At 36.6% G+C, this 12,312-nt stretch overlaps 1 protein-coding gene across 5 annotated transcripts in view; it reads left to right on the top strand.

Annotated features, from left to right (window-relative positions):
• The window catches only part of PREX2 (phosphatidylinositol-3,4,5-trisphosphate dependent Rac exchange factor 2), a 299,616-nt gene that overhangs the window by 70,075 nt on the left and 217,229 nt on the right, over window positions 1–12,312 (top strand). For all 5 annotated transcript variants that reach the window (XM_059902418.1, XM_059902419.1, XM_059902416.1 and 2 more), the window contains exons 2-3: window positions 9,967–10,038; window positions 11,167–11,289. In XM_059902418.1, the coding sequence (XP_059758401.1) occupies window positions 9,967–10,038; window positions 11,167–11,289 (195 nt within the window). The remainder of the gene's footprint in view (window positions 1–9,966; window positions 10,039–11,166; window positions 11,290–12,312) is intronic.

The following is a 12,312-nucleotide window of genomic DNA, read 5'->3' as shown; positions in this document are numbered from 1 at the left end:
TCACTTAAGTTATCATTTGTGGTCATAATATTTTTTATAATATTCCATTATTATCCTTTTTAATGTCCATGGGATCTGTGATGATGTTGTATTTTTCATTTGTGATACTAGTAATTTGCGTCTCTACTCTCTCTCTCTCTCTCTCTCTCTCATTAATCTGGCTAGAGGCTTATCAATTTTATTTATCTTTGCAAAGAACCAGCTTTTGGTTTTGTTGAGTTTTGCTATTGATTTTGTGTTTTAAATTTTCCTGATTTCTCCTCTAATTTTTATTATTTTTTCCTTTGCTGACTTTGGATTTAGTTTGCTCTTCTTTCCTATGCAAAAGCTTAGATGATTGATTTAATTCTTTCTTCTTTTCTTTCTTTCTTTTTTTTTTTTTCCTTTTTGGCTGCGCCGCATGGCATGTGGAACTTCCTTGGCCAGAGATTGAACCCATGCTCCCTGCAGTGGAAGCACAGAGTCTTCATCACTGGACCACCAGGGGAGTCCAAATCTTTCTTCTTTTCTAATGTATGCATTCAATGCTATAAATGTCCCTCTAAGCACTTCTTTTGCTGCATCCCACAAATTTTGGTGAGCTGTATTTTCATTTTTTTCAGAATGTTTTCATATTTCTCTTGAGACTTCTTATTTGACCCATGTGTTATTTAGAAGTGTATTGTTTAATATCCATGCATTTTGGGGTCTTCTATCTATTATTGATTTCTAGTTTAATTAGTTCCATTGTGGTCTGAGCAGATATTATATGATATCTATTCTTTTAGATTTGTTAGGATGTGTTTTATCCCCCAGAATATGCTCTGTTTTGGTCAATATTCCATGAGAGCTTGAGAAGAATGTACTTTCTGCGTAGTTGGATATAGTTTATTGATGTCCATTATATCCAGCTAATTGATAATGTTGTTGAGTTTAGCTATGTCCTTACCGATTTTCTGCCTGCTGGATATTTTCACTTCTGATAAAAAATTAAGTCCCCAACAATGATAGTGGACTCATCTATTTCTCCTTGCAGTTCTATCAGTTTTTGCCTCATGTATTTTGATGCTCTTGTTAGACACATACATGTTAAGGGTTTTTATGTGTTCTTGGAGAATTGACATTTTTTAAATTACCTCTGAGAACTCATCTTGCTTTTGACGTCTGCTCTGTCAGAAATTAATATAGCTTCTTCTGCTTTGTTTTGATTAATGTTAGCATGGTATATCTTTTACCATCCCTTTTCTCAATCTATATGTGTTTTTATATTTACAGTGGGTTTCTTTTAGACAATGTAGAGTTGGGTATTGTTTTTTGATCCACTCTGACAACCTCTTTTAATTGGTGTATCTAGACCCTTGACATTCAGTGTGATTCTGATATAGTTGGATTAATATCTACCATATTTGCTACTGTTTTCTATTTATTTCCCTTTTTTTCTGTTTTTGTCTTCCATTCTTTCTGTGGCTTTAATTGAGCATCTTATTGATTCCATTTTCTCTCTTTCCTTAGTATATCAATTATACTTCTTTTTAAACTTTTTTTTAGTGGTTGCCTTAGAGTTTGCAATATGCTTTTACAAGTGATTCAAGTACACCTTCAAATAACACTATAACTCTTCATGGGTAGTACAAGTACCTTATAATAACAAAATATTCCTAATACCTCCCTCTTCTTCCTTGTATCATTGCTGTCATTCATGTCACTTGTACATAAGCTTGTGTATGTATACACACATATATACACACATAATTGAATACATTGTTGCTGTTATTCTTTTCAACAAACTTTTATCTTTTAGATCAATTTAGAATAAGAAAAATAAAAGTTTCTATTTTCCCTTCATTTGTTCCTTCTCTCTGATTTTTTTTTCTTTTTTTATGTACATCCAAATTTTTGACCCATATCATTTGCCTTCTGTTTTAAGAACATTTACTCTTTCTTGCAAGACAGGTCTACCACTCCATTTTTGTTCGTCTGAGAGTTTTTATTTCCCCTTCACTTTTGAAGTATAGTTTCACAGGGTACAGAATTCTAGGTTGGTGATTTTTTTACTCCCAATACTTTAAATATTTCACTCCATTCTCTTCTCACTGGCATGGTTTCTGAGGAAAAGTCAAATGTAATTCTTTTCTTTGTTCCTCTGTAAGTAAGGTGTTTTTTTCCTCTGGCTCTTTAAAGATTTTCTTTTAATCTTTGATTTTTTTCAGTTTGAATATATGTCTAATTGTGGGGCTTTGGGGGCATTTATCTTGTTTGGTATGCTGACCCTCCTGAATCTGTGGTTTGGTATCTGACATGAATTTGGGGAAATTCTTGGTCATTATTGTTTGAATATTTCTTCTGTTCTCTCATCTCTCTTTTCCTTCTGTTATTCCCATTATGCATATATTATACCTTATGTCATTGTGGAGAACTGTGGAGTTTTTGGATATTCTATCCCATTTCTTTCAGTCTTTTTTTTTTTTTTTCCTTTGCTTTTCAGTTTTGGAAGTTTCTATTGCTGTATCCTCAAAGTCAGTGATTCTTTACTCAAGTCTACTAATGAGCCCATCAAAGGCATTCTTCATTTATGTTGCAGTTTTAAAAAAATCTCTAGGATTTCTTTTTTATCCTTTCTTAGAATTTCCATCTCTCTGCTTTCATTGTCCATCTGTTCTTGCATGTTGTCTACTTTTTTCAGCAGAACCCTTAGCATATTACTCCTAGTTGTTTGAAGTTCCTGGTCTGGTAATTCCAACATCTCTGCCATATCTGAGTCTGGTTCTGATGCTTGCTCTGTCTCTTCTATCTGCTTTTTTTGTCTTTTAGTATGCCTTGTAATTTTTGGTTGAAAGCCAGGCATGATGTACTGTGTGAAAGGAACTCTGGTAAATAGGCCTTTAGTGTGTGGTAAGTAAGATGTGGGGGGATGGGAAGTGTTCTGTAGTCTTATGATTAAGTCTTTTGGTGAGCCTGTGTCCCTGAGCTGTGAACTTCACCAGTTTTTTCTCAGTAGTCCCCCCTCCTTATATGGAAAAAGTTGGCAAGTGTAAGTTAGGGTCGAGTATTTTTCTTTTCCCATCTGGAAGACTAGAGCAGGCAGGAGTCAGCATTTCTCTTCCCACAGTTCAATTAGGCTGTGCTATAACCCCAATCGTGTAGACTCTGGTAAAATAGTTTCTTCTTGATCAGGCCTCATTAAGAAGAACAGAATGCTCTGATGTATTTCAAAATGGTTACTTTTCCCCTCCCTCTATGGCACAGGAGAAGATTTCACTCTGATATTCACTGTGAGAAACTGGTAAAGCTCCTGGAGGAAAAACTCACAGAAGTGTGAGCCCTCCCCTCCCTCCTTTGACTGGGTCCCCCTGGAGTTTTAATCCTCAGACTTGTCCATACTGAGCCTCCAGTAATTTGTCAGTTACAGTTCAGGATTTCCTAACCTGTGCTGCTTCTGGCAAACATTTCAGCTCAGGCGATTGTGATCTGGTAAGTTGTAATTATGTTTTCACCTGTTTGTGTGTTGATGTTTGCACTAATGGTGCAAAGCAATGATTTGTAAAGCTGCTGGTGCTTTAGCGTGAGTCAACGCAGCGGCACCAAACTGTACTAGTTGTCACTGTATACTTCACTGTCACCCACTTGCGTGGGTGGTTGGGGATGCCGGTTGCACTGAAGAATGTTCTGGATAAAGCTGTAAAAATTATTAATTTTATTAAATCTTGACTCTTAAGCATATTTGTTTAATATTCTGTGTGATGAGATGGGAGATATAGCTAGGTAATTTGCTGCGTATGCAAGTGTTATGGTTGTCTCCAGGGAAAGACTGGGTATGATTGAGTTGCTATGGAACATCATATTTACTTGAAACAGCAGCTGTGGGATGAACTGTGGTTTCAGATTTGGGGTATTTGGGTATTTGGAAGATATGTTCTCAAAGAATGAAGTGAGCCTGTCATTGCAAGAAAAAAAAAAAACTGATAGTATTTGCTTATGGTGATAAATTCAAGTGAATTTAGAGTTTGGAAAATTTATGTCTATCACTGTGAGCTTGGCAGCTTCCTTATACTTAAAGACTTTTCCAATGAGTTGGATATACTGATATTAACTAATGTGATGTGTTTTTTTAATATTGAAGACTGAAATGTGTTAATATTTGGAAGATATGCATAACTCTCAGTGAATCACTATTAAAAAATGTACAGCATCAAACATGGATAAAAGGTCTCTTCAAATTCCAAGACAGGTCAATGGGTTTTAAGGTAACAGAGTATGAAAAGTTCACTGATACGGTTTCAGATTCCACATCATGACTACCTTTAAGAAACTACCACTTATTGAATTTTGTTGTTGTATTAAAGAAGAATATTCACAGCTCACTGAAAATGTTATAGCAATGAACATATTTTTCCCTCTTCCAACTATCATTGAAAATACGTTTCCAAACAATATATCACAACGCATTGAAGCATTTGAGAATTCAGCTATTTTCTATTAAGCCAGACGTTAAAGAAATTTGCCTTCTTATAAGATAGTATCATACTTGGTACTAAAATTTTTTAGGAAAAGATAGCTGTTTTTCGTAAAAGTATGTTATGTGTGTTAACATGTAATGGGTTTATAATTGTTAATTTTAAATAAATTTGTAAATAAATGAATTTTTTGGATAGCAAATATTAAAATTTTCCTTAGTTTTAGTTGCTAACATATTAAATATTGATAGATATAATACACATAAATAAAAGCTCTTTGTGGTTCTCTGTAATTTTTAAGAGTGTAAAGGAGTCCTGAGATTAAAATGTTTAAGAACCACTGCCAAGAACAATGCCTATCATTGAATTTTGTTTAGTGGTTAATAGTTAATATGTATTTAAATTTACAGACCTTAACACCACAATATGCATGTCTATTATTTTTTTTCATGTTAAATAAAGGAGTCCTACTCAAAAAATTGGGACTCAATGGGTGTTCAGGAAAAAGTGAGATCCAGTGGACTGGAGAATTTATGAAGGATTTGCCAAAAGTATAATAAGGGAACATAAAACGTAACTTGAACAATGAATTGAGCTACTATTTTCTAGCTTAAAAAATAAACTGTTCTTTGTTCTAAATTCACTTCCATATCTCTGCTCCCTCTCTCAGAAGAACTTTAAAAACTTTTAAACGTTTTCTGTGGTTATAGACTCCATCTTTCTATTTTCCATTTCTCCTTCTATCCATTCGTTTGGGAGTGCCATGGTCAAGATCACCAGTGACTGACCTTGTGTTGTCAAGTCATATATCTGTTTGTACCTTACCTGAATTCTCAGCACTGCTAAAGCGATTGACCACTCCTTCTTTCTTGAAGCCCTCTCTCTGTTGGCTTTTGTGACACTATACTCCTGGTTTTGCTCCTTCCTACCTTACTGGCTTCTTTGGTTTCTCTTCTTCTGCTTGACCTCTAAATGTTAGAGTGCCCCCAAGGTTATGTCCTGGGGCTTTTGTTTCTTCTCTATCTATATACTTTCTCCATTGAACTGGGGCCAGCTGTCTCTTCTCTCTTCCCTGAGTTATGAACACTTTCCCTGAGTTATGTCTTTGTGCCAGGGGCACTCAACTCTTTAACTTCAGCCTCGAACTCCCCTCAGAAACCAAGATCAGTACAGCTACCTCCCTACTTGAGATCTCTACATTGGTGTCCAGTAGGCATCTCAAATTCAACATGACCAGGACAAGCTGATTCTCCCACTCCAACAATTACTCCTCACTTCGACTTCTCCATTCCAATAAAATGGCACCACGATCAACCAGGTATTCAAGGCAAACTCAAATGACAAGCCTTTTTCACTTAATAGGACTTTGTTTTTTTTCTCAGGAAGACAAACAAAACACTGTCTTCCAAAGAATTTTGATGTCATAATATTGTTTTAAGTTCAAGAGGTAAAAGGAAAATATTTACTCTTATTTTTTCCACGTATTTTCATGAAATGAGTACACTTTTTCCTGCAATAGTGCGGCTTCTCTTAAATCCTTCATATGTAAAATTTATCCATGTCTATTGATATTAAATAGCCACAGTTTCAAGGTGACAGGTTGCTGCTAAAATCATTCTGAATGTAGAATATTTATAGGAGTAATAAGGTTTAATCCCTGTATGATATGAAATTCAGATTGGCATCAGGTATCTAGAATTAAAAGTGCGAACTGTTAAAATCTGTGCGATATTTGAGAGTGATCTGTGTGTGCCTGACTGATGAAAAGAGTGGGAAGGACAAAAATGAGTTGAGAAAGATTATCATTTAGTACACTGAAATTATAAGATAAACAAATGCATTCTGAGAATAAAACTCATCATGAACTTTACTTTTGAGCTGGCAGTGACCCAGATGGACAGACAAGGCCAAAGGGGATTGCTGTCATCTCCCTATTATATCTGAAAGAGTTTTCTTCCTTCTTTTGATTTCTTGGTAGCAAACTTGCAACATTTTTAGCTTTCTCAAACTTTAATGTATCACATTTAATACATTTTATCAAACTCCTGTTGAGAGGAAAACGTGGAGCAAATTGAAGAGAAGGTGAGGTGAGCTCTCTGAATGGGAAGAAAGCAGCCCACGACTAGAGTGATATCTGGGAATACACTGTACAACATCATCGTCAGGGGAGCGCTGGTTTGCTGAGTGTGTACTGTGCTAATTACACACCTGCAAACTGGAGGTGCAGGGAGGGGCCCCTGCGAGCCTCCCTTCCTCCAAAGGTGACCTAGGCTGTCTTACCTGGCTCACCTGTCTCTGCATCTCCCGAGCCTTCAGAGATTATTATCACCTGTTTACGCAGCCCAGATTGTGATTTTCATTGTTGGGGGGAGGGTCCTCTGGTGAGGTATCAGGAACCCCAAATGGCTGAGCGAGAGGGTACTGTACATAGAGGGAGTATGACCTGGAGTTGAAAGTCAAGGTGAAATAGGTGAACCCGTTTTTCCCATTGAATCTTACTCATTTGTTTTACAGTCTGTTTCTTTAGTCTTTGGAAGAATAAACATAAAGGTCATCAGACTGTGGTCTCTGGACCAAGTGTTTTAGGGAACTTGCTCAAAATGCAGGTTTCTGGGTCCTAAACCAATCTGCTGAATCAGACCTTCTGGGGACAGGGCTGGAGAATCTGCATTTGGAAGAAACTCTCCAAGTCTTATACACAGTGAAAAGTTTGAGGACCACTGGCATTAAAAGCCATTTTCTGGTACTTATTTTCCATATATTTGTATCAGAATGAAGATGATCTAATTCTGATGAAATTCTGAACCAAGGAGAATGAATGAATACAGAGATAAAACAACATATTAAATCTCATGTGTTTTTGTGACTAGGGTATTAATGCTTCCTTGATTGATAGGAGAAAGATTAAATGCCCCAGTTACCAAAGTCTGAAAGGACTCTGTAGATTCTGGTTGTTAAAGGATGATTCTGAGAACACGTTGTTTATCTTCAGAGAGGAAGACTTACACATTTTGTAAAAAATGTCAGAGTTTTCATGATTTTTCCCTCTGAGCAAACTATCTTAAATCTGCCTTCACTGTTGTATAAAATGAGGCTCTTGGGAAAAATAAATGCTTGGCTAGAAATGCTAAGAAGTTCCAGGTTTTCTTTCATATGCAGTTAAACAAAAAGTTCTGTATTGTCAGGGAGGATTGAAGATAAAAAGTCAGATAAAGATAGAGTTTACTTTATTAGCTTGTATGTTTCCTTCTACCTCATAGTTTGATTCATTTTCACTACCTCCTGTCTTCAATTTGTTGGTTTCAGAATGTGACTGAGTTCAGTTTATGAAGATAAGGTTTATACATGTAGAAGTGAAGTTTAAGTTTTGCTTGCACGAGAGGTTATGTTTCCTATGTGGTTAATATGAAATGTAAACTCGGCAACCAAAGCAACCGTGCTGTTTTAAGACTAAACGGAAAGAGCTAAGGAGCATTTTTAGTATAGGTATATGGAAAACTATTCAAGAAAAACAAAACTAAAATTAAAAATTAGACTAACACTAATTAAAATGGGCCCTTAAAGTCAGAAAATTCGAAAATCTCTCTCCATTGCCAATTATACCTAACTTTAGATAATATTTCAAAAGATTGTATCACGTTTCCAATAAAAAAGTTAAGGTGACATCCAATACTTTCATATTCATTTTATTTAATTCAGCTGAATTCTTTCATTCATTTGAGGCTGTCAGTACTGATGTGGCTTTGTAGTTATGGAATCTGAAACGTGAACTCATTGAATCAGGAATCAAGATGGTGCTGAAGCTAAAGCTAGGAGTGAGATCTGTGGCCCATTTGTTTTGTTTCCTTTAAATACTTTTGTTATTTTTCTTTACAAAAGTTACAACGTGCACACAGCCAGATAGTCTGACAATAAGAAAGTGTACAAAGGTCATCTTCCTATCACCTGGAGGTAATCACTGTTTGCATTTTGGTATATGCTACATATTTTTTCTTAGTATGAATGCACACTGACATTACACATGTGTATATATGTATACATTATATACATGTGTAATATTCGTATATATAATATATACGTATATGTACACACGTATACAGTTGTGTGTGTATATGTATATATGTATATATACACGGAAGTGTGTATGTATAGGTATGTGCACATCCAGTATGCTGTTTGGTAATTTTTTTCGCCAAACAGTATTTTATAGACATCTGTTGTATACACACATATGTATATATAATTTTCATCCCATTCCATTTATGATTGTACTTTTGCACAGTATTCTGTAGTTTGCATGTACCATAATATATTAAATGATCCCATTAATAATGGGCATTTAGGTGGTTTCCACTTTTGTAATCAATACACTGAAACCCCTTGTCTGAATATTTTCTTAGGATAAATTCCTAGAAGTAGAATTACTGAGTTAAAGGGAATGCCCACTTAAAAATTTGAGGTATATTGTAAGTTGTCCTCAGAAGTGTTGTGCCATTTTATACTGTTATTAGCAATGTCTTGAGGGTGATAATTTTGGAATATTATGCACAATCCTGGGTTTGTTAATCTTTTAAATCTTTGTAAATATAGCATGTCAAAAATGAAATTCTTTTTTTTTTTTAAATGAAATTCTTACATTAATTTTCATTTGTTTGATACAGTATCTTGAGATTCCTTCAAGCTTCTATGTGCCCTGACTTGGCAGGTAGTGGCTGAAGTTCTGAAGACAGACAAGGGAAGGGATGATCTCACGAGGTCACTAGGTAGTTAGTGGACGTTGTCTTGAGGACAACGTCTTGTATTTGCTGGATAGAAAGTCTCGTCTTTTTTCCTTCTAAACTTTCTCTTTTAAGGCTCAGTATAAATAACTCTTTTTATCCTTTTTTCTTTGCTAAAATAATAGCTTATTTAGTCATGGGCTTAATGACCATCAGTAAGGGTCCAGATCTTTGAAATACAAATGAACTCATTTGCCTACCATAGGGCTGTGGAGAGCTCAGACCTGATCCCAGAAATACAAATTCTGGCTTCCTAAAACTTGAATGGGGCAAGAGGGGATGGGAAATTCTTCCATTCCTTCTTGAAGGTCCCTTTCTTTCTCCCTTCCTCCCTCACTTCCTCAATTTCTCTCACTTCTAAAGGGCTCCCTTTAGAATTTCTGGCCCTTTTGTTTGTATTAGAAATCCCATTTTTAGCTAGATTTTGGCCTTTTGTGCTTCACAAGACTTAGAAGTTTAGGAAACATTTGACTCTGTGTGTTTTACCGCAGAACTTTGAGATCTTGGTGGATACGTTTAATTCATATCTACGTGATCACTTTTGGCCCTGCCCCAAAACTATAAAGGAAATATAATTCCCAGGTAGGAGAAGCAACGCACAAGATTTCTGCCTTTTACAACAAAAACTGTTACACTCGATAGTTACTGGATTTTTAAACTTTGGTTTCTTATAAAAAACAGTTAATTCAGATCAACACTCAGTTATTTGATTAGTCCAATGTTGCCTTCATAGTATCTTTTCCTGCTTCCTGCAGGCATTCTTACACCGGATGAACCAGTGCGCTGCCTCGAAACTTGACAAAAATGTAACAGAAGAAACGGTGAAGGTGAGGAGGTGCCCTGGACCCCAGCACAAGGTCCCCTCAGATGAAATTTTACCCGTGGGATGTTGCCTCAGGGCTCATCAACTTGTCTCCGCTTCGGGGATAAGTTGTGTGCCAGTCCCCAGTCATTGTGTGGTCAACAATGAGAAAAAGGGAAACTAGGGTTTGGGAAAAGAAACGGGGGTTATGAGGATGGTGTAGAAGACAGAGAGAAATCTTTGCCAAGACCTTGGAAACGTTTGAAAGGAGGAAAAAAATAACCCCAAGTCCAAGAACCTTCATGTCTCTTGAGGGGGAAGGAGCTGAACCATGTGTGAGGGGATTGCTAGAGGGCCTGGGGGGCAGGATGTGGGCAAACGCGGCTTCCAGTCTCTGACCCCTGGAGAGCAAACGATTTGTACGGTCCACTGGGGCAGAAAAAGTCCACACAGCATCTTCAGCTCACAAAGGTATAAGCATTTCCTTTTAAACTGTAGGGAAGGAAAATTGTGAAGAGTTTTGGGGAAAAAAGGGGGGGATGGTAAATGAAAATTAATGGTGCTATAGTCATTATTATTCATTGAAGTTGTATAAATCATTATTGATATTTATTTTGGATGCCAACTTGCTGTTTTATTTTACGGAAAATAAACAATTCCCAAGGACTTTATAGGCACATCTGACTGTTTCCCATTAAATTCAGTAGTAACGTTTATATTCTCCTTACCATGGAGTGTTTTAGTTTGGGTGCTTTTGGTTGCAAGCAAAAGACGCCTGTTACTCAAAGGGACATGAAGGTACTTTGATTCCCATAGCAGGGACTTCTATGGGCAAAGAAGCCCTTCCCCCAAAGCCTGCCAGCAAATCTGCCCGCGCTGTTTTACCTGCAGTCCGCTGTCCTTAGTGGGGTGGGACGACGACCATACTTGGATTCAGTTGCTCAGGATTGTCTTGAGAGCCGGGACTAGGTTCCCGGTTCCCAGAATTGTGTGGGAGGGGAGAGGATGTCCAGACAGAATGGGTGCTCTGCCAGCCGGGGGGGTGGGAAGGACAGCTCCCCACCGACGTTTTCAACTTGGAGAGAAAATACTCTACTCCCATAGAATGTTTTTAAAACTTGCTTCACTATTGCACTTACACATTTATTTACAGATGCTGTTCTCAAACATTGAAGATATCCTTGCAGTACATAAAGAATTCTTAAAAGTCGTGGAAGAATGCTTACATCCAGAACCGAATGCTCAGCAAGAAGTGGGAACCTGCTTTCTTCACTTTGTAGGATCAATTTCTGTTTATTTTAAAAGCTTTTCCCCCTAAAATTTAAAGTTTCACTTTTGGCACAGTAGTATGTGGGAATTCAGCATTAGAAGTAAAATCTGACACCAAAAGTTTGGGGTCTTTTAAGGCCAATGAAATCTTCCACTTAGAGCCAGAAAAGGGGAGAGGGCCTCACATCATCCATTTTATTCAGTGAAGAATAAACAGGCTTTTCTTCTTCCCAACGAGTTAGTTTTTTGCATCCTCTGTAGCTTTGAATTCTAATGAATATTCAGGCTGTTTCATAATGAATGGATTTTTATGTTTCTCTCAAACATAGAGCATTTCTCTTTTGAGGCAGAAAATCCTTACTTTTACAATGGTGCGATGAGCCTTTTATTAGTCAAAACATTCCCTTGTTAATCGACATGTGACTAACCTGGAGGTGAAAAGACCTGGTCCCTCTAGGTACACATATGCCTGCATCTGAATTTTTCTCAGAGGCTTGTACTGAACAGTGCCGAAGAAGAACAAGCCAGTACTTAGTTATTTCAAATTATATGTCGTGCTTCTATGATCATTTTCATCCCTTTGCACGTGATAGCTGAAATTATTTATGCAATCGATTTGCAAGGTAAAAAGCCACCTGTACGGTGAAAATCGTTTTCAGAACTAAAGGGCATTCATACTGACAAAACAAAAATAATGCTGCTATTTCTACCACTCTGCTGATGCTAATTTTCAGAATACCAATTTGAATCCATTTACTTTTCAAAATGCTATACAATTCGTGTTTTATTTAAAAATGTATAGGAGTATTTTGTCATAGAAATCAATTTTTGTTTATTTTTGATTTTCAGTCTTTTATAAAGTAATGATATGGAGTTTCTAGATCTGTATTTCTGTATGTGGTGAGCAGACTCTGTAAATGTTATTTTTAGAATCAGAAAATATTCCATAAAAATAATTATTTTAAAGGGAGAGACTCCTTGGGTATAGGAAGATCAAGCTTTCGTTGGGCAAAACTATAAGCCACGTGTG

The sequence above is a fragment of the Balaenoptera ricei genome, chromosome 17 (genome assembly GCF_028023285.1).
Source record: "Balaenoptera ricei isolate mBalRic1 chromosome 17, mBalRic1.hap2, whole genome shotgun sequence".
Classification (NCBI taxonomy): Eukaryota; Metazoa; Chordata; class Mammalia; order Artiodactyla; family Balaenopteridae; genus Balaenoptera; species Balaenoptera ricei.
This window is presented reverse-complemented; position numbering and strand designations above follow the sequence as displayed.